The following is a 27,767-nucleotide window of genomic DNA, read 5'->3' on the forward strand; positions in this document are numbered from 1 at the left end:
CTGGGCTAGATGGGTCATTGGCCTGATCCGGCAGCGCTGTCCTTCTGCGACAGAACATGGGACTTCCTGCAACTGAACTATGTGTCGGAAATGCTCGAGGGTGTGTCAGTCTAGAATCCCTGCTCATGTCTCTCCACCCCCACCCCCCACCCCCGGGAATAACACTTGCACATTGATGATCTCCCATGGGGTTCAACTTACTCTTTTGGGGTGGTTCCTGCCAATTTCCTTGATTATTATTTTTTTTAGGTGGGAAAGAAGCTTTTTCTGGTAATTGGGTATTTACCTCATCAGCATAATGATCCTCAATTATGCAATTAGTTTTCATATGTGTAATCATTTGAACATGTCATTATGCTTAATTGCGCTTTTAAAAAAGGTATAAGACAAAATCTCCACCCTTTGATTGACACGTGCATGGATGGGGTGAGGGAAGCCCAGGGAGGAGGAGGAGGGTGGACTTCTGTCTTTTGAGTTGCTGTTTTTTTAAAAACATTTTTAAAAAGAAAAACAACATCTTACTAAGATGGAGAAGTTTCTGGCATCCTCTCCAGGTTTTCGGTTGCCTTTGCCTTGAAACCATTGTGGGTATTTTGGGGGGTGAGGGCAGTCAGTCTGGAAGACGCCCTGAGGCTCCTCCAATTCTTTGGGTCTTGTGCCCAGTGAGGTTTGGAGGAGTTTGCTGAGAACCAGGTTTCAAGAGCTGTTGTTGTTGTTCAGTCGTTCAGTCGTGTCCAACTCTTCGTGACCCCATGGACCAGAGCACGCCAGGCACCCCTATCCTCCACTGCCTCTCGCAGTTTGGCCAAACTCATGCCAGTCGCTTTGAGAACACTGTCCAACCATCTCATCCTCTGTCGTCCCCTTCTCCTTGTGCCCTCCATCTTTCCCAACATCAGGGTCTTTTCTAGGGAGTGTAGAAAAGAGCTACAACTACCGTATTGGCCTGAATATAAGCCTCACTCCCCCCCCCCAAATTCTGACCATGAAAAGTTAAAGTGCAGCTTATATTTGCGACCTTACGGTATGCAGCCAGGAGCGTGGGGCAAACAGCGCCAGGAACGCGGCAAAGCTCCCCCCGTCCTGCGCGTAGTCCCTCGTCCTTTCCCCCAAGGCCGGGAGGGGAGAGAGCGAGGAAGGGGGAAGGCCGCTGGCAAAGCAGCACGGCTCCCACCCCTCACCCCGCCACCCCAGTATGCAGCCAGGAGCAGCAGGGAATGTAGCGGCTTATATTGGGGTATTTTTTTTCTTCCCTCCAATTTTAAAGGTGCGGCTTATATCCGGGTGCAGTTTATATTCGGGCCAATACGGTAAGTGACGGGGGCCCTCCAGGATAATGGGTGGGCCTTTCTTCAACCCCATCATTTAGCTGTGAGGCAGGAGAACAGGCTGGAAGCTGGAGACACAGAGACCTGCTTGCTCTGTGCTGGATCCAAAACTGTGACTAACAGAGAAGCAAGATCTGTTGGGGGTGTTGATGCTGTGAGCCCCGGCATCCTAGGCTCAGGTTGTATATATGTTTATAGAAAAGCATATATCTTAAAGGTACCACATTCTCCATTGGACTTCATTCCAAGGAAACAGAACTCTGGGCAAGGGCCCGGCACCCCCGGAGTCTCTTGAGAAAGCTAGTATGGTGTAGTGGTTAAGAGTGGTAGACTCGTAATCTGGTGAACCGGGTTCGCGTCTCCGCTCCTCCACATGCAGCTGCTGGGTGACCTTGGGCTAGTCACACTTCTCTGAAGTCTCTCAGCCTCACTCACCTCACAGAGTGTTTGTTGTGGGGGAGGAAGGGAAAGGAGAATGTGAGCCACTTTGAGACTCCTGAAGGGGAGTGATCAAGTGGGATATCAAATCCAAACTCCTCCTCCTCCTCTTCTTCTTGCCACTTGGAGTTTGGGACGGCATGCAATGATGTGCTTGGGTTCCTGGTGGGGTAGCAATGGCGATGAGGCAATGGTACGGCTCTGCAGTCCTATGAGTAGTGGTTAAGAGTGGTAGACTCGTAATCTGGGGAACCGGGTTCGTGTCTCCGCTCCTCCGCATGCAGGGTGACCTTGGGCTAGTCACCCTTCTCTGAAGTCTCTCAGCCCCACTCACCTCACAGAGTGTTTGTTGTGGGGGAGGAAGGGAAAGGAGAATGTGAGCCACTTTGAGACTCCTTTGGGTAGTGATAAAGCGGGATATCAAATCCAAACCCTCCTCCTCCTCCTCCTCCTCCTCCTCCTCCTCCTCCTCCTCCTCCTCCTCCTCCTCCTTCTTCTTCTTCTTCTTCTTCTTCTTCTTCTTCTTCTTCTTCTTCTTCTTCTTCTTCCCGCTTGGAGTTTGGGGTGGCATGCAACAATGTTACAGACGGTTCAGGTTACAGACTCCACTTACCCAGAAATAGTACCTCGGGTACTTAATTCGTTCTGGAGGTCCGTTCTTAACCTGAAACCGTTCTTAACCTGAGATTCCACTTTAGCTAATGGGGCCTCCAGCTGCTGCCACACGATTTCTGTTCTCATCCTGAAGCAAAGTTCTTAACCTGAGGTACTATTTCTGGGTAAGTGGAGTCTGTAACCTGAAGCGTCTGTAACCTGAGGTTCCACTGCACTTGGGTTCCTTGTGGGGTAGCAATGGCGATGAGGCAATGGTACGACTCTGCAGTCCAGTGAGCCTCAGCCAGCATTCTGGGATGGTAAGGACGAGGTGCAGGTTTGCCGCCTCGTTGAGAAAAGAGGCCACAGACGCAGCTATTTTTGATTTTGTGCAATCTGCTGCTCCGCTCATCAAGGCAAGGATCGCTAAAGTGGGCATTGTTATTTTGCAAGCCAAATTTGCAACAAAAAAGAAAATAAGAAGACCTCTTTAAAATTATATTTACAGCTTCCTTTGATCACAATTAAGTGAAACATAAAAGGCTCCTTTCATGTCTAAGCAGAGAGAGGAAGTGCAGTTTTAATTGACAGGAATGCTGATAATTACACTTCATTATTGCCTGCAAGAGGGATAGTGCTTACTCAGAATTCTCCCGTCCTGATTTAATGCTCCAGGCCTAGATTACGAAAATTCATACTTGGTGAGGCAGCTCTTGGAGAGAAATTTCCAAAGCTTTAGGTAGAAAGTGGAGGTAAAGATAACAGTCTTATGGGTTCTTGCAGCCTGCAGTCCACTTCATTGAACATATGGTGTGTTGTCTTAAATTGTGATCTCTACAATTGTATAGTCATTCACATGTGACATTCAATGAGTCTGTGTACCTGCGTATGAAATAGCTGAGCTGCCCAAATCAACCAACGTAACTCTTTGACTTGTTACAGGTAGGTAGCCGTGTTGGTCTGCCATAGTCAAAACAAAATAAAATAAAAAAAATCCTTCCAGTAGCACCTTAGAGACCAACTAAGTTTGTTCTTGGTATGAGCTTCCGTGTGCATGCACAGGTATCTGAAGAAGTGTGCATGCACACGAAAGCTCATACCAAGAACAAACTTAGTTGGTCTCTAAGGTGCTACTGGAAGGATTTTTTTATTTTATTTTGTTTCACTTGTGACAGAGGCAGCTTGAGCCTGGGTCCAAGGCAACATGTGGAACAGTCTCTCTTGGGAGGTTGAGGACTCTCCTTCCTTGGAGGTTTTTAAGCAAAGGTTGGGTGGCTATCTGTCATGGATGCTTTAGCTGACATTCCTGCACTGCAGGGGGTTGGACTAGATGACCATGGGTGTCCCTTCAATCCTATGAGTCGATGATAAGAATGTATGATGAGCCTGGTGTATGATGAGCCTGGTGGATCAGGCCAGTGGCGGTGGAGGAGGAACAGCCCGGCTGTTGCATCAGACCAAAACCCATCTAGTCTAGCATCCTGTGCTCAGAATGGACACCCAAACGCCTGCGGGAAGCCAACAAGCAGGATTTGAGCACAAGAGCCCTCTCTGGCGGTTGCCGGCAACTGGAATTCATAAACATTGCTGCCTCTCACCACGGAGGCAGATGCCAGGGATTGAACCAGAGACCTCCGGCATGCAAGGCAGACGCTCTACCAGTCAGTTATGGGACCCTTCGCCGTGTCCTAGGAGACAAGGATTTGCTCAACCTGCAATCTGAACAGGAATTATCCAGCAGAGACAGGGCAAGATGCTCCCAGATCATGGGAGTGCAAGATGATACACCGAGCTTATTTGGCATGGGCCTGCAGGTAAAGGTAAAAGGTAAAGGACCCCTGGACAGTTAAGTCCAGTCAAAGGCGACTATGGGGTTGTGGTGCTCATCTCGTTTTCAGGCTAAGGGAGCCGGCGTTTGTCCACAGACAGCTTTCTGGGTCATGTGGCCAGCAGGACTAAACCGCTTCTGGTGCAACAGAACACCGTGACGGAAACTAGAGTGCATGGAAATGCTGTGTACCTTCCCGCCACAGTGGTCCCTATTTATCTACTTGCACTGGCGTGCTTTCGAACTGCTTGGTTGGCAGAAGCTGGGACAGAGCAACGGGAGCTCATTCCGTCTCAGGGATTCGAACCGCCGACCTTCCGACCGGCAAGCCCAAGAGCAGGGGTCCTCAAACTAAGGCCCGGGGGCCGGATGTGGCCCAATCGCCTTCTAAATCCGGCCCGTGGACAGTCCGGGAATCAGCGTGTTTTTACATGAGTAGAATGTGTCCTTTTATTTAAAATGCATCTCTGGGTTATTTGTGGGGCATAGGAATTCATTCATATTATAGTCTGGCCCTCCACAAGGTCTGAGGGACAGTGGACCGGCCCCCTGCTGTAAAAGTTTGCTAACCCCTGCCCAAGAGGCTCAGTGGTTTAGAGCACAGCGCCACCTGCATGGGCCTGCATCCCACCCCACATTGCCTGCTGCTGTGGATGAGCGTAGCCCATCTGCCGTTTGTGCTTCCAGGAGACGGGGTGGAAGAAGGAGACTTCAGCTGACTGCCCCAAGGCCCAGCACTGGCTCCCACCCCACACTGTCCAGCGAGCCGCCCCCGAGCCCTTCCTTGTGCAGCCGACACCATCCATGCAGCAAGAGCCTTTTGGCAATATTAGTGTACACCAGCTTCGCTCCTCGCTGGCTTGCTGCTTGTTGCTAACCAGCCCTGCAAAGCTCAAGGATCGGCTGTGCTAAATATAGCCCTCCTCTCTAAGCCACTGCTGGGATGCAAAGGAAGATGCTCTGTCAACTCCTTCCCAACTGCGCATCGGCATCTTCGCCGAGAGCAGGCCTCCAGCTCAGAAGAAGCGGCAGGGATGCAGGCAATGTGGAGCCTTCCTTTCAGAACAGGAGGATCATAGAATGGTAGAGTTGAAAGAGAGCCCGAGGGTCATCTAGTCCAACCCCCTGCAATGCAGGAATGGCCAGCACAGCCCATAATCAGAGTGGCTTCCTATACGCATCTGGTTGGCTGCTGGGAGAACAGGATTCTGTGGGATGTGATGCATAGGTAAAGGTAAAGGGACCCCTGACCGTTAGGTCCAGTCGCGGATGACTCCGGGGTTGCGGCGCTCATCTTGCTTTACTGGCCGAGGGAGCCCCGTCCATTGCCAAGGGCCTTCTGGCGGTTCCCTCACTGCAAGAAGCCAAGTTACAGGGAACCAGGCAGAGGGCCTTCTCAGTAGTGGCACCCACCCTGTGGAACGCCCTCCCATCAGATGTCAAGGAAAGAAACAACTACCAGACTTTTAGAAGACATCTGAAGGCAGCCCTGTTTAGGGAAGCTTTTAATGTTTAATAGATTATTGTATTTTAATATTCTGTTGGAAGCCGCCCAGAGTGGCTCGGGAAACCCAGCCAGATGGGCGGGGTATAAATAATAAATTATTATTATTATTATTATTATTATTATTATTATTATTATTATTATTAACTTTAAACAAGATTGTGGCTTGTTTATTCTTTTAAGAGGGATAAAAGGGGAACTTACCAGGAACATAAAATTCAATACTGAATTGTATGATAGTGAGAGGCTCACACGAGCCTGCAACCAGCTACCTGCTGTGCGTGTAAAAGGGGAATGTAGAACTCTGCTAAGTAAAGGAACTTGTTAGCGCAAGTTAGGAAGAATATTAATAAACAATGTATCCTCTCCTGCCTCCCTGAACGTTCCCACAGATTCTGCACTCGATGGTCTGCTGGCCTGATCCAGCAGGTGTCCCTTGCACCTTTACGCCCTCCCAGCCAAGCCCACTTCAAATATTGACAATGTACAGGTGAAACTCGAAAAATTAGAATATCGTGGGGTTTTCATCAGCTGAACGCCATAATCATCACAATTCTAACAAGCAAAGGCTTGACATATCTCGCTTTGCATGTCATGAGTCTATCTCATATATTAAACTCCAGTAGCTAATGAAAACAATTGCTTACATAAATGGACTTTTCAACGATATTCTAATTTTTCTAGTTTCACCTGTATTTCGGTCTGGCGTTTGCATGCTTCTATACATGGTTAATTACACCTGACTCCTTGCTTAGCACCTCGGACTGCGCTAACAAGGTTTGTGCGCCATTATTCCCCAAACGCCATTAGGGAGGCTGTCTTTTATAGATTTCACTTTTATTACATGCACCGCTAATGAAGGCATAATGCGATTATGATGGACCGAGTCCCAGGGAAAATTGTTGCCAATTGGGTTTGGCACAAAATAATAAATTGCCTTTGGATCGAGTGGTAGGTTTGGGGAATAAAAAGAGGGACCCTTTTAGGCATCAAAATAAGGCCGGTTATAAGTTGAACAAGGAAATTAGATTTAACAGGAGCGAATCAATTTGCGGCATAAACTAACACAATAGCTATATACAAGCTGGGACTCCAATTTTTGGGGTTGGGGTGGGGGGGAAGATGTGCAGTGCAGTGACTTTATATTTATTTTATTTTTTGCAGAGGAAACTTGTTAGATGAATTTGTTGTTTGTCCCTCCTCCCGCCTGATTTTTTTCCTCCCAATTAAATTTTCTTATAGATTCTTAAAGCGAACAAGCATTTTTGCTAATGGTTGTTCCTCTAAGGAACGTTGAATTGGATCGCTAAGCAGGAGAGTCATAAGGATTTGTCTCTAAACACCAGAGGTGCCTGTTCAGCAGCAGAAAACTGCCAGGTCTGAAGAAAATTATAAGAATTCTCAAGCCTAGCAAGGATTCCTGAAAAATGGGGTGGTATTCATAGAACCACAGAATCACAGGAGAGTTGGGGTCTCCATGGCCCTTCTAGTCCCACCCCCTTCAATGCAGGAATCACAGCTAGAGAAGCCCTGACAGATGGCCATCCAACCTCTCCTTTAAAGCTCCAAGATATCTCCTCTCAGTCCACTCTTTGCCACGCTAAACAAACCCAGCTCCTTCAACCGTTCCTCATCAGGCTTGGTTTCCAGACCCTTGATCTTCTTGGTCACCCTCCTCTACACACCTTCCAGCTTCTCAACATCCTTCTTAAATTGTGGTGCCCAGAACTGGACACAGGACTCCAGGTGTGGTCCGACCAAGGCAGAATAGAGCGGGACTATGACTTCCCTTGACTGGGATTAAATGCTAGTTCTACTCCGAGTAGATCTACTGAATAATAATAATAATAATAGTAGTAATAATAATATTAATAATAATTTATTTATACCCTGCCCATCTGGCTGGGTTACCCCAGCCACTCTGGGCGGCTTCCAACAGAATATTAAAATACAATAGTCTATTAAACATTAAAAGCTTCCCTAAACAGGGCTGCCTTCAGATGTCTTCTAAAATTCTGGTAGTTGTTTTCCTCTTTGACATCTGGTGGGAGGGCGCTCCACAGGGCGGGTGCCACTACCGAGAAGGCCCTCTGCCTGGTTCCCTGTAACTTGGTTTCACGTAGTGAGGGAACCGCCAGAAGGCCCTTGGAGCTGGACCTCAGTGTCCGGGCAGAACGATGGTGGTGGAGACGCTCCTTCAGGTATACTGGACCGAGGCCGTTTAGGGCTTTAAAGTTCAGCACCAACACTTTGAAACCCCTCTGGGGTTGCAGCGCTCATCTCGCTTTATTGGCCGAGTGAGCCAGCGTACAGCTTCTGGGTCATGTGGCCAGTATGACTAAGCCGCTTCTGGCGAACCAGAGCAGCTCACGGAAACACCGTTTACCTTCCCGCTGGTGCAGTACCTATTTATCTCCTTGCACTTTGACGTGCTTTCGAACTGCTAGGTGGGCAGGAGCTGGGACCGAGCAACGGGAGCTCACCCCGTCATTGCGGGGATTCGAACCGCCGACCTTCTGATCGGCAAGCCCTAGACTCAGTGGTTTAACCCACAGCGCCACCCGCACCCCTTTAGCAGGGAATACCAAGAACCAAAACTGCCTCCCTTGCAGTCCTGAGGCGCTCCCAAACGGCTGTTTTCAGGAGACGAGGCCCAGGATGGGAGAGAAATGTGCAAGCGCGGACTCCTGCGCATTTCAGCATTTCTCTCTCTGCCTCCACCCCCCTCGCCCGCTCCAGGGCCCACAGCCTCTCCGACTCGTTATGGAATTTCACTTTCCCTGCTAATGCTGATGACTCTCGCTTTCCCCACTGTGGCAGTAATAGCTGCTAATCAACTTGTAATGCAGTAATCACAACTGCAGGCTACGGCCATGCAAAGCAGGGGGAAAGAAATAAAGAAATAAATCAGAGAGAGAGGGGAGGGGAGAGGGGGAAGGAGAGAGAAGGAAGGAAGGAAGGAAGGAAGGAAGGAAGGAAGGAAGGAAGGAAGGAAGGAGAGGGGAGAGAAAGAGGGGCAATGCAGGCACCACAGAAATTAGAAAAAAAAGTAGGAGGAAAAAATGTCATATATAAATAAAGTGGAAGTATACAATAATAAACATTCTTTTCCATCTCACTGTAGGTTTTGTTACATTTTGAAAAATGAAATTTTTTTATGCTGTTTATCAGTGCTTTTTCCCCCCTGGGGGGGATGCAGCGGTCCGTATACCCCAAAACATTTTGTGAATATTTGTACTTTTGTCCATTTACTGTATTTATTTCCCCCGATTTGAACTATAAAGTGGTGATCTTCTTGAGACAGAATGAGAGTACCCCTCAACATTTTTTTAATAGAAAAAAAGCACTGCTGTCTATTATTGTTCATATTTTGAATTAGATGTATATGGGGTACCGAAATTTCATAATGGCTTAAGGCCTCTAAAGGTCTTGATCTGGCCCTGGAAAGAAGGGACCAGGTTGGGGTGTGTGTTTGAGAGAGAGAGATACAAAGCTGGTGGAAAGCAGATTAAGACGTTTGGCACCAGTTTGACTGCAGGAGTTGCTGGAAGGAGACGTACATGATGCCTAAGGGACTCCTCTCCAGATTTTTTTGTGGAGTTTACTCCCCTTTTCTCTCCCAAAGATGTCCTACAAGGCAGTGGAGGTTTAGGGTCAGAGTCTTCCTTCTCCTAGCTGCAGTGCCGGATTTATGTATAAGCTAAACAAACTCTAGCTTGGCACCCCACTCTCTTGCCCCCCCCCCCAAAAAAAAATTAAAGGGAAAAAAAACCTGGATGTACATTTCCAAAATATAAGATAAACAGCAAATAAAATAAAACCTCCATCCAGCAACAGTGTTTTGCGTCGTGCAGGCTCCTAGGATGTAAGTCATGGTCGCCGCCTGCTAGCCTGCTCCCTCAAATATCACTGGTTTGCTCCTTTCTATATATAGGGTCTGCCGACAAAGGTCCGTATAGTTAAAGCTATGGTTTTCCCAGTAGTGATGTACGGAAGTGAGAGCTGGACCATCAAGAAGGCTGATCGCCGAAGAATTCATGCTTTTGAATTGTGGTGCTGGAGGAGACTCTTGAGAGTCCCATGGACTGCAAGAAGATCAAACCTATCCATCCTTAAAGGAATCAGCCCTGAGTGCTCACTGGAAGGACAGATCCTGAAGTTGAGGCTCCAGTACTTTGGCCACCTCATGAGAAGAGAAGACTCCCTGGAAAAGACCCTGATGTTGGGAAAGATGGAGGGCACAAGGAGAAGGGGACGACAGAGGATGAGATGGTTGGACAGTGTTCTCGAAGCTACTAACATGAGTCTGACCAAACTGCGGGAGGCAGTGAAGGATAGGCGTGCCTGGTGTGCTCTGGTCCATGGGGTCACGAAGAGTCAGACACAACTGAACGACTGAACAACAACAACAATATATAGGGTGCCTACATTCTGCATGGACTGGCTGCAACAATTACTTTGCTAAAAGATATATATTTTTATGTGCAAATACCTATTAGGTCCATAAATGACTATATAGCATATATTCAACACAAAAAAACAGTGACAATTTGTTGTTGACAAGGGACAGCTGGACATATCAAGGGCCCCATCACCTTCAGTAGCTGAGGGCCTCATCGGACTGAAATCCGGCCCTGCCTACATGGGCTCCCTTCCCAGGCGGATGAGCCCCACCTGCCCCTCACTTCCCTCTATAGCACACGCAGAATCCTCCTTCTTAACCTCTTGGTCTCGTCCACTCCAGCCCCTGTTTTCACACACAGGGGAAGTCTCTAACGCAGGCATCCCCAAACTCGACCCTCCAGATGTTTTGGGACCACAACTCCCATCATCCCTGGCTAACAGAACCAGTGGTCAGTGGTGATGGGAATTGTAGTCCCAAAACATTTGGAGGGCCGAGTTTGGGGATGCCTGCCCTAACGCGTCAAGGGTTAGAGACCCATCGGCTACCTTTGCCTGGTTTAGCCAGCCAGTCGAAGCCGTTCCCCAGGTGAGGCTGCTGTCACCTGCTGACAGCTTCTAGGAGCCTCAGGTGAGAGCTGAGTGCAGGGTGGTGGACAAACTACCCCAGAAGGAGCACAGTGTGCCCCCTACCAGAGATACTGGCCCTCCCCTAACACCAAATACACCTTCCACCCAGTAATGGAATATTGACATTTTTTATCAACTCAAGAGCAGGGTGCCAAGAGGATGATTTAGGCTTCCTTTGTTGAGTTGATCATTTTGGGAACCGCTTCCTCATATAGGAGACACGCTCCTTTTATGTTTTCCAATTAATCTGAACAAAAGGACCTCCGCATGGATCCTGTTTGGTTGTCGACCACTGCAGTCCTATGCTCAGAAATAACTCACACCGAGTTCTGTGTGGCTGCTTCCCATGGAAGTGGTATAACATGACAGCTGTTTTAGACATACTGTACTTCAGAGTAGACATGCTTACAATTGTCCTGTACACAACCCTCCTCTCCAAAACAAGCCACTTCTGGATGCTTTTTAGCCATTATCTGCGCTGCAATATCAAACACTTTGGCAAATTACTTAATTTTCTATTTTGCATCATTCTGATGCAGGAAGCCAGGAAGAATGTGAATAATTTCATCCATTAAGTGGGACATTAGTTGCCATGGAAGCAATGCCCCCATATATAAATCTGTATCGTAGTCTCTCTGTCCACTGTGGGGGCTTCAGAAGGGCCTTGACAAGCTAGGAGAGTTGCAGGATCAGGCCAAGTGCCCACCTAGCCCAGCAACCTGCTCTTGCAGTGGCCAGTCATATATTCTCAGTGCTCACAATGGCCCTGTAAGGCAGGACAGTATAGTTGCAGTTGGTAGAGTGTGAGACTCTTAATCTCAGGGTTGTGGGTTCGAGACCCACTTTGGGCAAAAGAGAAATACCCCGATCAAGAAAGGTTGCAGAGAATGCATGGCGAGGAGAAAGCAGATAGAGAAAGTCTCCCCTTCTCATAATGCAATGTCCAATGGGCCCCTGGCCTGATCCTGCAGGCTCTTCTTGGGTTCTTAAGCCTTGGACTTCCTGATTCCAAGCTCATCCCCCTTGGCAGGACACAACAGTGGTTTGCTTTCTTCATCAGGGACTCCAAGCAATTCATTGTCAGAAGCAATTCATTTGCCACCTTTCTCTTTGCTGAGAGTTGCAATGAGAGAGAGGGGGAGAGAGAGAGAGAGAGAGAGAGAGAGAGAGAGAGAGCGCATGGGAGACAGGTGGAGATAATCAGCGTGTGAGCAGGAGGGAGAGAGAAATCCATAAACTGGTAAAATGAAGTGAAATCAATTTTCCTTCCAGGGCCTGAGATGAGAAAATAGAGATTTGAGGGGAGAAAACACACTGATCTGTGCAACGTGTTGGAACCACGATAGTTTGGCCAGAGTTTTGCTGATCTAGTGTCACCAGAGTCTCTCTGCCTGCTTAAGGAGGCTATTTTCCAGACACTATAAAAAGCTGGCACCCACGCCGAGCCATTCAGAGCACCTGAAGCTCTCAGGTAGCAATGGCTAGGAGTCCTCCAGGAGTCAGATACCGTCCCGTGCCACCTCCAATCCCCAAGTGGTGGGAAATTATAACCAGAGCATGTACCAATCTGGTGAAACAGTGCGCAGACAGGTAGGGTCTCTGTGCCCTGGATACACAAATAACCTGCACTTCCATGGACAGCTGTGAGTCCAAAATGACTGCACACCTGGTCCTTTAGGGGCACAGTTACCCGATTCAGGACCCGGGAGTCGTCCCCCCGCCTGCCCCCCTGTCAATATTGTCAGGGTCGTTTAATTATGTAGGTTTGGTGCATTCCACATCCTGATTCAATGGTGTCTCTAAGCAGCTTATGACATCATACAAAAATATCACAGGTAAAGGCAAGAAAAACCAACGCTCTACCCCCCCCCCCCGCACCAATTTTGAAGATGCAAATCCAGCTGTGGACCTCGCGCCTCACAAGAAGAGCTCACCTGCGGCCGAGGGTGCCCTGTGACCAAGCAGGTCAGTTCCAGTGTCTCCCCTTCCCGGATTGTGTACACTCTCTCCGAGTATCGCTCCTCCTCAATGTTGCAGGCCAGGCCCGAGTGAATGATCCTCACTGTGGGTGGGGCTGCAAAGACAACCGGAAGGAGATCTCTGTTATCATTTTTGAAAATAGGATACAGGACAAAACCCAACCGTGAACTTACTGCTTGTGGATGCACAGAAAAAGAAGAAGAACTGAAGCAATAATGGTTGCAATAGATAAGATGCAGAAATAGCAATCTAGAAGGCCAAAGGAAGCAATTTGCACACAGCCCTTAGTATGCCACAACTCTAACTGAATGCCAAACATTTCTCCTTTGTGGCAATTCTCCCACTGTTTCATTTGAGATTGTAGTCTACTTGGAGGCAGGGATCCTTCTCTTTTTCAACCAATGAATTAATGTACAGTCATTCATTCATTCATTCATTCATTTGTCAGACACCTGCTATAACCCCACTGAGGAGGACATGAGTGGTGCTGTGGTCTAAACCACAGAGCCTCTTGGGCTTGCTGATCACAAGGTCGGCGGTTCGAATCCCCGCGACGGGGTGAGTTCCCATTGCTCGGTCCCAGCTTCTGCCAACCTAGCAGTTCAAAAGCACGACAGTGCGAGTAGATAACTAGGTACCGCTGTGATGGGAAGGTAAATGGCGTTTCTGTGCACTCTGGTTTCCATCGCAGTGTCCCGTTGTGCCAGAAGCAGTCCTGCTGGCCACATGAACTGGAAAGCTGTCTGCGGACAAACACCGGCTCCCTTGGCCTGAAAGCAAGGTGAGCGCTGCAACCCCATAGTCGCCTTTGACTAGACGTAACCGTCCAGGGGTCCTTTACCTTTTACCTTTTACCTATAACCCCACTGAACTGTAGGGTGTTGGACCAGGTGACCATTAGGGTCCCTTCCAACTTTCCATCTTATGATTCTGTGACTACTGCATTAATTCTGTATAGTAATAGTGAACTTTTTCTCCATGTGCTAGCTCTAGCCAAAAGAGCATTGCTCTCACAAAAGAGGAGGGTATCAGCAGAACTTTAAAAGTGTCAAAATATCTGTGGGGAGGACCCCTAAGAGGAGGAAGAAAACCAGCATGGAAAACTGGCAGAAAAGAAACCCAATGGAGAGAAGATCCCAGAAAAGGTTCCTTGTCATCCTGAACAAGGCATTGCAACATTTTGTTACAGGTTCCCCTTGTAAATAGCTCATAGAATCGTAGAGTTGGAAGGGACCACGAGGGTCATCTAGTCCAACCCCCTGCAATGCAGGAATATTTTGTCCGAGGTGGGTCTCGAACCCATGACCCTGAGATTTAAAATATCATGTTTTGCTAACTGAGCTATGCCAGCTGAAATGTCATCACAGTAATCACTTGGTACTATCAAAACAAAATCGAAAATTCTTTCTAGTAGCACCTTAGAGACTAACTGAGTTTGTTCCTGGTATGAGCTTTCGTGTGCATGCACACTTCTTCAGATACACTGAAATAGAAGTCACCAGATCCTTAAATATAGTGGGGGAGTGGGGAGGGGTATTACTCAGAAGGGTGGTGGGAATGGGTGATAGGCTGATAAGTGTGGAAAACCTGTTGACGACTCTAAACGGCTGCAATTAGTCTTGCAGGGAAAGGCAAGGGGTGAGATGGCTAAAGATGGCTTTGTTATTGGAAAATGGACAGAGTGGACATGAATTGACAGCAGGATTTGATCCCGGGTCCACCAGCAGGGGTGGAGGAAACCTCTTGGCCACCTGGGGTGGCACGCAGAGGCACCCCCTGGGGGTGGGGCGTTATGACGTCACAACGCACGGCAGACGGGCTGTGCATGCGCGGAAATGCAGTGCATGTACAGTCCATCTGGCCCGGCGCTGCTGCTCCCGTGGCGAGCGGGTGACCCACCGAGTGGGCGGCAGGTCGTGGGGCCGCCCCTTCTGTGCTGCTTTACAGACAGGGCGGCCCCATGGGCAACCACTCGCTCAGCGGTTCACTCAGTCGCCACGGGAGCAGCAGTGCCGACTCGGATGCACTGTGCATGCCCGGAATTTCCTTGTATGCGCAGTGCATCCAGCCTGGTGCTGCTGCTCCCGTGGGCGAGCAGCGGCTTGTGGGGCTGCCGCGGCCATCCATGGAGCATCACGGACGGGGTGCCGGGCGGCAGGGAGTGGCGGGAGGGGCCGCCAAGTGTCACTCCCCCTCCCCTGGAACACAGGGCGCCCCGCCCCCATTGCCCCTCCCTTGCTATGCCACTGTCCACCAGCACTAGGAACCAGAAAATACCAGCCTTAGCTTAAGCTAATGGAACCATTCAACGGTTGAAGGCATGCTCAACAACCCTCTTCTGACCCAGAGCTTCATAAAGGTTCACATTGAAATGAGATTCCTGTCCCCCATTTTTCGTTTCACCGGCATGTACAGAATTTCCCCCTCCGCTGAATCTGCAGGTGGGGATAACTCCATCTCTGCATCAGCGTTCCCACAGAAATGGTAGGAAATTAGCAGACAAGGCCCCATCCATCATCGGTTTATTAATCTCCAAGAACCCCCCAAAGGAAACTTTGTATTTTTATTTTTATTTTTTTAAAAAAAACTCTCGTTGTTTTGGGTTTGATTTTCAAAAATTAGCTTTTCATTATTGTTCCTTCATTATTGCGTGTACTGCTTGAAGTGCATTATCTCGCTCGTTACGCAAGCGAAGCACTTTAACGAGGACAATAAAACTAAGCAGTTGGCACAACGGGACCCCTCCGCACCCTCTCTCTTTTGCAGAACTCATCTGGAACAGCCCATTCTTCTCCACGGGAGGGTGCCGCCTGCTGGCTTATTGGGGACACTCAGGCTTCCGACTCAATCATCGTAAAATAAACTAAGAGGCCTCCCCACCTCTCTCCTTTTCTAGGTAGCTCAAATTCCAATCCTTGGGTGGGAATTGACAGTGAAACATTAACTAACACTCTGCAAAATTTAAACTTAATTGCAAGCGATGGTTCAGCCCATATGAGTGCCGTGTGTACTGCAGAAGTGATGTCTACGGAGGTGGGAATTCTGTTGGCCCATTAAAATAACAGAACGAAATCAAACACACTACGAGAGAGAAAGAGCCATCCCCTGATTTTTTTTTTTGATTTTTTTAAAATGAGCTCCTTTATTTAATGGCATGGAGAAAGCAGACAGAGAAAAAATTTCCCTCCCTCTCTCTTAAAATTTGAATTTAGGGATATCCAAGGAAGCTGAATGTTGGAAGATTCAACACAGATAAAAGAAAGTCCATCTTCACACAGTGCAGAGCAGGGGCGTAGCAAGGGGGGCGTAGGGGGTGGACCGCCCCATGTTCCATAATGAAGGGGGTGACAAATTATCAAGGAACAATTACTGCCCTACTGCCGGTTCATAAAAACTTTTTTAAAAAAATAAAAAATGCCTGCTCCAAAGGTCTTATCCTACTATACTACGGATTATATAGCTAAATATGAAATTTCATGCATATCGGTTCATATCTTGACCCTCCTCCACCAAAATAGCTGTTCACTTGGCTGTTTTCCTATGTCACGAAGGCTGAAATTTCAGTTCAGTGGAGCACTTACTGTTCCCAACCCTAACCCTGTGGAAAGCCATCTAATTAGACTTTAATTTGATTTTGAGATGTTTTTAGGAGGTAATTTAATTATTGTTTGATTTTATACCAGTGTTATGTATCTGATGTTAGCCACCCTGAGCCCGACTTCGGCCGGGGAGGGTGGGATATAAATAAAAGTTTTTATTATCATTATTACTTGTTATTATTCCTTTGTAAGAAAATATGAAATAACGTAAAACCATTTTTGCGGGGGGGGGGATCAATGCGGGGGGGGGGGTGTCAAGAAATTTTCCGCACCGGGTACCACCTGACCTGCCTACGCCTCTGGTGCAGAGTTAAACTATGGAACTCACTTCCGCAGGAGACAGTGATGGTCACCAATTTCAATGGCTTTGAAAGAGGGTTGGATAAATTCATGGAGGAGGAGAGGGCTATCAATGGCTACAAGCCAGGATGAGTGCTATGCTTTGTCTTCACAGCTGGAGGCTGAACCCCAGTTGCTAGAAGCCACAGGAAGCGAGAGGGCTCTTGTGCACAATTCCTGCTTGTGAACAGGATGCTGGACTAGATGGGCCGTTGGCCTGATCCAGCAAGCTCTTCTTATGTTCTTAAAGGTAGACAGTTACCGCTCAGAGATGCACTTTGCAAATATGCCATACAACAATCCCAGACCTGTCCCGTCTACCCTCTGCAAAGGGTTGTACCCCAGCAGACCTCTGGGCAGCATCCTTCTACTGATGAAATTGCCCAGGCCTGCCTCATGTCGGCAGCCATTCTTGGGAGTGACTTTTCTGAAGGCTTCAGACTTCAAAGCCCATCCATGCACTTGCGATCGCAAGGGAACTGTCCGGTCACACAAGCATCCTTGACCATTATTTACCGGTGACACAAGCTGTTTGCCCAACTAAAGGAACCGACTTGCGATCAGAAACTCCCGAAAGTCCATGTCACAGATTGATCTTCCCTTGAAATTTTATGCTCAACCCCAAAAGATGAACTTCAACATGAAACTCCTCCAGACAGTTGGGTTTCCCATACCCAGTTTGCAAATACCATTCATCCATCAATATACCCAGTGCCAGATTTACGTATAACAAGCTATAGCTTATGGCTCCAGTCTCTTGTCCCCCCAAAAAAAATCACTATTAATATACTTCTTCTTAATTTCAGTTCAACAATTCCTTTGATAAAATACATATTTTGTTATGTGCAAGTGGCTTTAGATACCTCCTAAGTCCATAAATTACCATATAGCATATATTCAACACAAAAAAACAGTGGCAATTTGTTGTCGACAAAGGACAGCTGGAAATATAAAGGGCCCCATTATCTTCAGGAGTTTAGGGCCTCATCAAACCTAAATCCGGCCCTGAATATATCTAACAGAAGTTGCAAGGACCATTTCTGAGGGATTCTGCAGCTATGAACCCTTTGAAGCCTTCTCATTCTATGATTCTACCATGAAGATGTCATAGAAACACTGATTCTGGTTCCCACCCCCCTTTTACCCCTTGCAATTTTAGTGGAGATAAATTCTCCCTGACATTTCACCTAAATCCCACTTCCTGCCATTTAAAAATGATGCAGAACAATCGTTAGAGACAAACGGTTGAGTCAGAAGACAGTAGAGATCAAACTCATACGCCAAGAGTATCGCGTTTTGTTGCTGCTGCTTTGACTTCTTGTTTTTTTATGGTTCAGGAGATCTCACATATTTACCAAATGTCACTTCCTTCCCACCTGTGGAAATAATCGCCACCGTGGCTCCTCCCGAGAGAAGGTCGGCCAGGATTAAATGCCAGCCGAGACACGGCGGTAATATACTATGTGGCATTTATGTTGGGGGAGAGGCTTTTATTCTTCTTTTCCCCCGTAGAAGAATTCATCTTTGTATTATACCCAATAAAAGTAGTACGAAGGAAACCATTAGGATCCTATCCTCAGGAGGAAATAAACCGAATGCAAGAAGGCAGAGGCAATGAGGAACTGACAAGGTACAGCCAAAGTTCTAACTGATTAGTCAAAATTAATTAGTCTAAACACTCTCTTTCCAGATTTGAAAGCAGCGAATACCTCTGAATGTCGGTTGCTGGGAATCAGTTGAACTCATATCCTGCTTCCAGGCTTCCCTTGGGGGCATCAGGTTAGCCACTGTGAGAACAGGATGCTAGGCTGTTTTTTCAATTTCATTTTTTAAAATTGCATTTTTACCCCACCCTTTTCTCCGAGAAGCAAAAATTGAGGTAGGTTGGCCAGAGAGGAAGTGACTGGCCCCAAATCACCTGTTGAGATTCATGGCTGAGTGGGGATAGAATCCTAGAATCCTAGAGTTGGAAGAGACCACCAGGGCCATCCAGTCCAACCCCCTGCCAAGCAGGAAACACCATCAAAGCATTCCTGACAGACGGCTGTCAAGCCTCTGCTTAAAGATCTCCAAAGAAGGAGACTCCACCACACTCCTTGGCAGCAAATTCCACTGTCCAACAGCTCTTACTGTCAGGAAGTTCTTCCTAATGTTTAGGTGGAATCTTCTTTCTTGTAGTTTGAATCCATTGCCCCGTGTCCGCTTCTCTGGAGCAGCAGAAAACAACCTTTCGCCCTCCTCTATATGACATCCTTTGATATATTTGAACATGGCTATCCTATCACCCCTTAACCTTCTCTTCTCCAGGCTAAACATACCCAGCTCCCTAAGCCGTTCCTCATAAGGCATCGTTTCCAGGCCTTTGACCATTTTGGTTGCCCTCCTCTGGACACCTTCCAGCTTGTCAGTATCCTTCTTGAACTGTGGTGCCCAGAACTGTGGTGCCCAGAACCCTTGTCCGGTACTCTAACTACTGCACCACATTGAATTAGATGGGTACTTGGGCCTGACTAAAGAGGCTATTCTTATGTCAACCATTACAAGCATGTCCTGTTATTGTATTCATCAAGTCGAGAAAATGGGATGCTGGACTAGATGGGTTATCAGCCCTGCAGGACATTTCTGCTCTTCTTGGGTTGAGCTCCTTCCACAACTCCCCTAGTCTCCGGGGTCTGGAAGCCAAGGCTGATGAGTTAAGGGAGCTGGATGAATCCCAAGATGGAATTAAGATTGCCAGAAGAAATATCAACAACCTCAGATATGCTGATGACACCACAACTTTGATGGCAGAAAGTGAGGAGGAATTAAAGAACCTTTTAATGAGGGTGAAAGAGGAGAGCGCAAAATATGGTCTGAAGCTCAACATCAAAAAAACTAAGATCATGGCCACTGGTCCCATCACCTCCTGGCAAATAGAAGGGGAAGAAATGGAGGCAGTGAGAGATTTGACTTTCTTGGGCTCCATGATCACTGTAGATGGTGACAGCAGTCACGAAATTAGAAGACGCCTGCTTCTTGGGAGAAAAGCAATGACAAACCTAGACAGCATCTTAAAAAGCAGAGACATCACCTTGCCGACAAAGTTCCGTATAGTTAAAGCTATGGTTTTCCCAGTAGTGATGTATGGAACTGAGAGCTGGACCATAAAGAAGGCTGATCGCCGAAGAATTGATGCTTTTGAATTATGGTGCTGGAGGAGACTTGAGAGTCCCATGGACCGCAAGAAGATGAAACCTCTCCATTCTGAAGGAAATCAGCCCTGAGTGCTCACTGGAAGGACAGATCTTGAAGTTGAGGCTCCAATACTTTGGCCACGTCATGAGAAGAGAAGACTCCCTGGAAAAGACCCTGATGTTGGGAAAGATGGAGGGCACAAGGAGAAGGGGACGACAGAGGATGAGACGGTTGGACAGTGTTCTCGAAGCGACTGGCATGAGTTTGGCCAAACTGCGGGGGGCAGTGAAGGATAGGCGTGCCTGGTGTGCTGTGGTCCATGGGATCACGAAGAGTCGGCCACGACTGAACAACTGAACAACAACTTTTGACGTGCTTTTGAACTGCTAGGTTGGCAGGAGCAGGGACCGAGCAACGGGAGCTCACCCCGTTGTTCACCTCTAAATTGTGAAACAGAAAATTTAATAAAAATTATTGGGGGGGGGGGCGGAGAGAAGTTGGTGGATTCTGTGTCATTTGAGGTTTTGAAGCAGAGTTTGGAGAGCTTGTTTAGCTGTGAATCTGTTTGTGACCTTTGGGTTCAATTCCATCTCTAAAATTCTATAATTCTACTCTATGGCGGCCACTTAAAAGGTGTGTAGCTATTCCCCGGAGCCACTGCAAATGAGCCTGGCAACAAAATGTCCTCTCCCTGGAGAGGCAGCCTGCAGGGGTCCCCTTCGCCTCGCTCCCCCCTGGAACCCCCTGATTTCTACCCTGCACTTTTCACAAAAGCATCTTCAATTGGCTTAGAGAAATATGTCGAAGCCATTTGTTGAGTGTAGAACAAGCCCGTACGTCTTCGGCAGCCTATCTGGGGAGCACTAGGGATGCCGTTGAACTAAGAGATTTAGGCAGGTGACCAGATGCATTTCATGGGAAGAGGAAAAATGCGGAATGCGATCTCCGCGGCAGCATGCAAAGGAGCCAGAGCATGGCCTCAACATCTTATTTCACAGTGGGGAGAAGAGGCTGGCTGTTACTACAATGCAAATCGTGGTAAGGCTGGCTGCACAGACACATGGCAGGGGGGGCATGAAGGGTCAGGGCACATTGACTTGTTTGCCCTTGTCCCAAAATAAGAACATCAGAAGAGCCTGCTAGATCAAGCTAGTGGACCATTCTCACAGTGGCCAACCAGAAGCCCCAGTGGGAAAACCCTCCAGCACAATCTGAGCAACTCTCACCTCCTGTAGTAGTAGTTACAGGTGGGTAGCCGTGTTGGTCTGCCATAGTCGAAACAAAATAGGAAATTCTTTCCAGTAGCACCTTAGAGACCAACTGAGTTTGTTCTTGGTATGAGCTTTCGTATGCATGCACACTTCTTCAGATACACTGAAACGGAAGTCACCAGATCCTTAAATATAGTGAGGGAGTGGGGAGGGGTATTACTCAGAAGGGTGGTGGGAATGGGTGATCAGCTGATAGGTGTGGAAAACCTGTTGATGACTCTTAACCACTGCAATTAGTCTTGCAGGGAAAGGCAAGGGGTGAGATGGCTAAAGATAGCTTTGTTATGTATAATGAGATAAGAATCCAATGTCTTTGTTCAAACCAGGTTTCTCCATGGTTTTAAGTTTGGTGATTAGTTGCAATTCAGCCACTTCTCTTTCCAGTCTATTTCTGAAATTTCTTTGTATTAAGACAGCTACTTTGAGATCTTTTATAGAATGTCCTGGGAGATTGAAGTGTTCTCCTACTGGTTTCTCTGTCTTGTGATTCCTGATATCAGATTTATGTCCATTTATCCTTTGGCGTAGGGTTTGGCCTGTTTGTCCAATATACTACTACTCCTGTAGTAGTAGTAGCAGTAGTAGTAGTAGTAGTAGTAATTTATTATTTATACTCCTCCCATCTGGCTGGGTTTCCCCAGCCACTCTGGGTGGATTCCAACTGAATATTAAAATACAATACAGCATCAAACATTAAAAACTTCCCTAAACAGGGCTGCCTTCAGATGTCTTCTAAAAGTCAAATAGTTGTTTATTTCTTTGACATCTAAAGGGAGGGCATTCTACATGGAGGGCGCCACCACCGAGAAGGCCCTCTGCCTGGTTCCCTGTAACTTCACTTCTCTCAGCGAGGGAACTACCAGAAGGCCCTTGGCATTGGACCTCAGTGTCCGGGCTGGACGATGGCGGTGGAGACGCTCCTTCAGGTATACAGGACCAAGGCTGTTTAGGGCTTTAAAGGTCAGCACCAACACTTTGAATTGTGCTCGGAAACGTACTGGGAGCCAATGCAGATCTCTCAGGACCAGTGTTATGTGGTCTTGGTGGCCACTCCCAGTCACCAGTCTAGCTGCCACATTCTGGATTAATTGCAGTTTCCGAGTCACCTTCAAAGGTAGACCCACATAGAGCGCATTGCAGTAGTCCAAGCGGGAGATAACGAGAGCATGCACCACTCTGGCGAGACAGTCCGCAGGCAGGTGAGGGTGTTACCCTGTGGTTTCCAGTATTCAGAAGCATGTCTGCCTCTGACCCTGGAAGCACAGCTCAGCCATCGTTGTTAAGAGCCATCAATAGCCCTCTTCATGAATTTGTCTAATCTTCTGTCAAAGCCATCAAAGTTTGCTATCCAAAGGACAAAGGGAGCCTTCCTAGGTTGATCCAACCTCCTCCTGCCAACATTTTGCCACAAATTGCCTTTACAGGCCGTTAATACTTGTACGTTCTCATTTGTATGTTCGTTTTAATGTCTTTTCTGTTTTGTTTTGTTTTGTTTTGTTTTTAAAAAAGATTAATTCTTTGTGTCCGATTCCAGGCAGCACTGTTTAAGAAAATAGACAAGAGAGAAAGTGCACAGAGGAGGGTGTTTATTTGACATATATACCACCTTTCAGCATAAGATCTTGGGTGGTTCACAAGATGGAAACACAACATAAAACCACAGATAAACAGTCCAAACAGAAGCAACAGAATATTCCAATAAACACACAGCTGTGGAATACTAATCAGGAGGCACCAGATGAACCTCCTTGTGGAGAGCATTCCACAAACAGTTTCCAGGTAAGCTACAGATCCCAGGATTCTTTGTGTGTGTGTGTGGGGGGGGTGATAGGCTTTAAATTTGTTTTAAATGTATGGTATGGACACAACAAAACACAACAAAAGCAGAGAAATCACTTTGCCGACAAAGGTCCGTATAGTTAAAGCTATGGTTTTCCCAGTAGTAATGTATGGAAGTGAGAGCTGGACCATAAAGAAGACTGATCACCGAAGAATTGATGCTTTTGAATTGTGGTACTGGAGGAGACTCTTGAGAGTCCCATGGACTGCAAGAAGATCAAACCTATCCATCCTTAAAGAAATCAGCCCCGAGTGCTCACTAGAAGGACAGATCCTGAAGTTGAGGCTCCAGTACTTTGGCCACCTCAAGAGAAGAGAAGACTCCCTGGAAAATACCCTGATGTTGGGAAAGATGGAGGGCACAAGGAGAAGGGGACAACAGAGGATGAGATGGTTGGACAGTGTTCTCGAAGCTACTAACATGAGTTTGGCCAAACTGTGGGAGGCAGTGAAGGATAGGCGTGCCTGGTGTGCTCTGGTCCATGGGGTCACGAAGAGTTGGACACGACTGAATGACTGAACAACAACAATGGATACAACCACAGACCCACAGAGACAGATGTGCCTTTCTGGCCAGCGGCTTCCATTTGCTGAACATTTGTCCGTTTCTGTCTGACCCCCAAACCACATTGCCCAATTTGTGCCAGTGTCCCTAATTAATAGCAGAAGCATAAGACAACACACTGCTAATAAGATCCCAGCCCTGCCTCTCTGGCCCTCCTGTAGCTGGCTGATCTAATTTTGACACAACAAGGCTGATTTGCAAACTATCTATTAAGTTAGAGCGGGGGAAACACTCTGGTTCTTGGAAGCACTGAGATCTCCCCCTTATAGCACATTTGCAGGGCTGTTCTGTGTTCCTCCAGCTGGGCGAGCATTAAAAACTTATGGCCTGTGACATACGGCGCATGTTCATATTTACTTGCAGAGAATGAGGCTGTAGCAGTTTGAGGGGAGAGGTGGGAAGCCGGGCCTTTTATCATGCATTTTAAAAGGCCATGGTGTTTTCAGTTCTCTGCTGATGGATCTGAGCTCGTCAGTTCCTTTGTATTGACCAGCATCCTGTATGGCCGGGCAGCACACCAATTTGCACGACTGCCAGGTGTGCAAGGGCTCAGTGAGAAACCGCTTGCAAGTCCTGCACATGCTGTTTTACAAAATGAGCGCAAGCCATGCAGAAGGATTAAGGATTTAGCTCACCAAGGCAAGAATGAATCCTGCAAGTAGCAAGGGCTACACAAAGTAAATATTATTATTATTATTATTATTATTATTATTATTATTATTATTATTATTAATACCCCACCCATCTGGCTGGGATTCCCAAACAGGTCAAAACATCAAACATTAAAAACTTCCCTAAATAGGGCTGCCTTCAGATGTCTTCTAAAAGACAGGTAGTTGTTTATTTCCTTGACATCTGGTGGGAGGGCATTCCACAGGGTGGGTGCCACCACCAAGAAGGCCCTCTGCCTGGTTCTCTGTAACCTCACTTCTCGCAGTGAGGGAACCGCCAGAAGGCCCTCAGAGTTGGACCTCAGTGTCCGGGCTGGACGATGGGTGTGGATACGCTCCTTCAAGTATACTGGGCTGAGGCTGTTTAGGGCTTTCAAGGTCAGCACCAACACTTTTAATTGTGCTAGGAAACGTACTGGGAGCCAATGTAGGTCTTTCAGGACTGGTGTTATGTGGTCTCGGCGACTGCTCCCAGTCACCAGTCTAGCTACAGCATTCTGGATTAGTTGCAGTTTCTGGGTCACCTTCAAAGGTAGCCCCACGTGGAGCGCATTGCAGTAGTCCAAGCAGGAGATAACCAGAGCATGCACTACTCTGGTGAGACAGTCCGCGGGCAGGTAGGGTCTCATCCTGCGTACCAGATGGAGCTGGTAGACAGCCGCCCTGGACACAGAATTAACCTGCGCCTCCATGGACAGCTGTGAGTGGACATGCTTTTCTGAATGCTGAGATGTCCTTTTCCAAATGAAAATGAACCAAATGTGTATATTGGGCAATAATGTATATAAAAATGTGTCAGCTAAGGCAAAATGCATACTAAAATGCTAATAATGTTTGTGAGAATCTTTTTTAAAAATAAAAATAAAAATAAATGCAAGCTGATGCAACAATGTGAGGAATGGAACCTAAGATTGAGGAAATGTGAAACTAGGGGAAAGCAAAGGTGATAATGTGACTTCCATCACACACACACACACACACACACACACACAAACACACACACACAAAAACACACACACAAAAACACACACACACGATAGTGCACTAGCGCACACACGCGCACGCACGCGCACACACACACACACACACAAAACAGGTCTCTGTCACAAAACAGGTCTGTGTGTGACTCAGAGTCCCTAGGAAGCTTCAGCAGGAAGCAATGGATTGTTAGTATTCAAGAGATGCCCCCTTCACTCTTGGCCTTGGGAGAATTTGCATTTCTGTAAGCACCAGCTCATGCTGCTGAGTGATCACATTCATAGCCACTGAGAGAAGGCATCAAATTCCTCCTTCTGCTCAGCTACAAGTACTGAAAGGTATCTGCTTTGATATGCAGGAACAAGAAGCTTTTGCAAATGAAAGGAAGCTGCTCCTCAAAGGGTCTTAGGAGGACTTGAGAGCTGGCTCTCCAGAAAACAAATTGAGAGGAGGCATTGATCATGGAGGAAGGAGAGATGAAAAGCTGTACACCCAGGTTGCTCTTGGTGGGTCACAGTGACCCTTTCAGGTGCCTCCTGGTGGCCTTCATAAACACCCATCTTATGGTCCTGTGGATTTCGTGATTCATGGAAAGCACTTAAGAACATAAGAAGCGTCTGCAGAAAACAAGCTTGCTCTGTCTTCCATGCAACAACAGCCCTTCAGATATTTGAAGACCACCTCTTGGTCATCTTCTCCTGATTAAACACCCCCAACTCCCTCAACCATTCCTCTTAAGGCTTGGTTTCCATCATCAGCATCATCTGACATCTGAAAGTGAGATGGTCGAACCACCTCATGGCCTTCTCCTTAAGACTCGGGAGTCATTGATTTCTACTCTGAGTGGGTCGGGACCCCTGGAACTGATTTTAAACGGCAAAGGAAAATGCAACACCATGGTCTTGTTCTTCAGAGGAGCCATACCAATTATCCCCCCATGTCTTGAAGCAATATTTAATGTTATTGCTATTTTATTTGGGGGCTGTCATGAGCCTTAGATCTCAATACTCAGACCTTGTTAGATGCCATCATTTTATCACCTTGTGTTTTTTTTTAAATGTTTGTTATTTATTTCATTTATATCCCCCTTTTTTCTTCCATGAATTTGAGGTGATATACACATACAGAAGACTGATCGCCAAAGAATTGATGCTTTTGAATTCTGGTGCTGGAGGAGACTCTTGAGAATCCCATGGACTACAAAAAGATCAAACCTATCCATTCTGAAGGAAATCAGCCCTGAGTGCTCACTGGAAGGACAGATCCTGAAGTTGAGGCTCCAATACTTTGGCCACCTCATGAGAAGAGAAGACTCCCTGGAAAAGACCCTGATGTTGGGAAAGATGGAGGGCACAAGGAGAAGGGGACGACAGAGGATGAGATGGTTGGACAGTGTTCTTGAAGTGACTGGCATGAGTTTGGCCAAGCTGCGGGAGGCAGTGGAAGACAGGAGTGCCTGGCGTGCTCTGGTCCATGGGGTCACAAAGAGTCGGACACGACTGAACGACTGAACAACAACACAGTTCCCCTTCCTCGTTTAATCTACACAACAACCCTGTGAAGTAGGTTAGGCTGAGAGGCAGAGACTAGCTCAAGGTCACCCAGTGAGCTTTGTGGACTCAAATCCTGGTCTCCCAGGTCTTTGTCCAACCACTACCGATATTTTCTAACCACCCTGTCTCTCCATAGTCTGAGCCACTTCAAATGCAAGAGGAGAAACCACAACATCTCAAGGTTTTGGGTGGGATCCAGAACACAGCTATAGAATCCAGTTAGCCAGACCACTTTCTGGATATTTGGCCAAACTTCCTCTGCAGAGGTCAGGAAATCAGTTTGCCAATGAAGCTGGACAAAAGGTGGAACCTCCTAGCTACATTATATTCTGTCAGGGTGCTGAGGAAACCACAGATATCTCTGTTTACTTCCTTATTAAATGAAAGGAAAGCCTTTTGCCACCTCTCTGCTGATCTCAGCATCAGGCCATTAACAGAAACTCTTTGCATTACCTGCTAATTTTGAGAACTTTGCCGAAAAAAACGTCCAAGCACAATCGCAAATGTCAACAGAGAGACTGGCTCTCGAACAAAGACCATTCTTTCTCCTCTTTTGAAGAAATCAATGTTCCCTTGTAGAATTTGGCACTTGAATAATGCAGAGCTAAGGGGAAGGGAATTGATTTGAGATATTCCCCTTTTCTTAACAAAGCTGGGAAGTAAGCAGAAGCGGCGGTTGAAGCCAGATATTTCAGAACAAGCCTTTTCTATAATTATAATTATAATCATGTCAACGGGTTTGAATTGTGTGTCTAACATGTGTTTAACTTAAACGGGTCTTTGATTATTTTTTAAATTTAATTTAATTGAGCTTTGGTGTAAAATAAATCCTTGTCCAGGGGTCTTCATTGCACATTGTTTAAAGTGGGACCCATCTACAGCTCTCATATACATCCTTTCTGCTACCTGAAAGAACTCAACACAAACATTGATATGATCAGAGAGCTTCATTCATGGACAGCCAATGAAGTTGAACATTGGACTATCCAGGACAGATAAAAGAAAGTCCTTCTTCACACGGTGGGAGGGGACGTGGGTGGCGCTGTGGGTTAAACCACAGAGCCTAGGGCTTGCC

General features: G+C 47.1%; 1 protein-coding gene across 1 annotated transcript in view; it reads right to left on the reverse strand.

The window, feature by feature from the left end:
* MDGA2 (MAM domain containing glycosylphosphatidylinositol anchor 2) overlaps window positions 1-27,767 on the reverse strand; it is a 377,896-nt gene that overhangs the window by 209,583 nt on the left and 140,546 nt on the right. Inside the window, exon 2 of the mRNA XM_033158260.1 lies at window positions 12,658-12,797. Within this exon, the coding sequence (XP_033014151.1) occupies window positions 12,658-12,797 (140 nt within the window). The remainder of the gene's footprint in view (window positions 1-12,657; window positions 12,798-27,767) is intronic.

This window comes from Lacerta agilis, chromosome 1, assembly GCF_009819535.1.
Source record: "Lacerta agilis isolate rLacAgi1 chromosome 1, rLacAgi1.pri, whole genome shotgun sequence".
Taxonomy (NCBI): Eukaryota; Metazoa; Chordata; class Lepidosauria; order Squamata; family Lacertidae; genus Lacerta; species Lacerta agilis.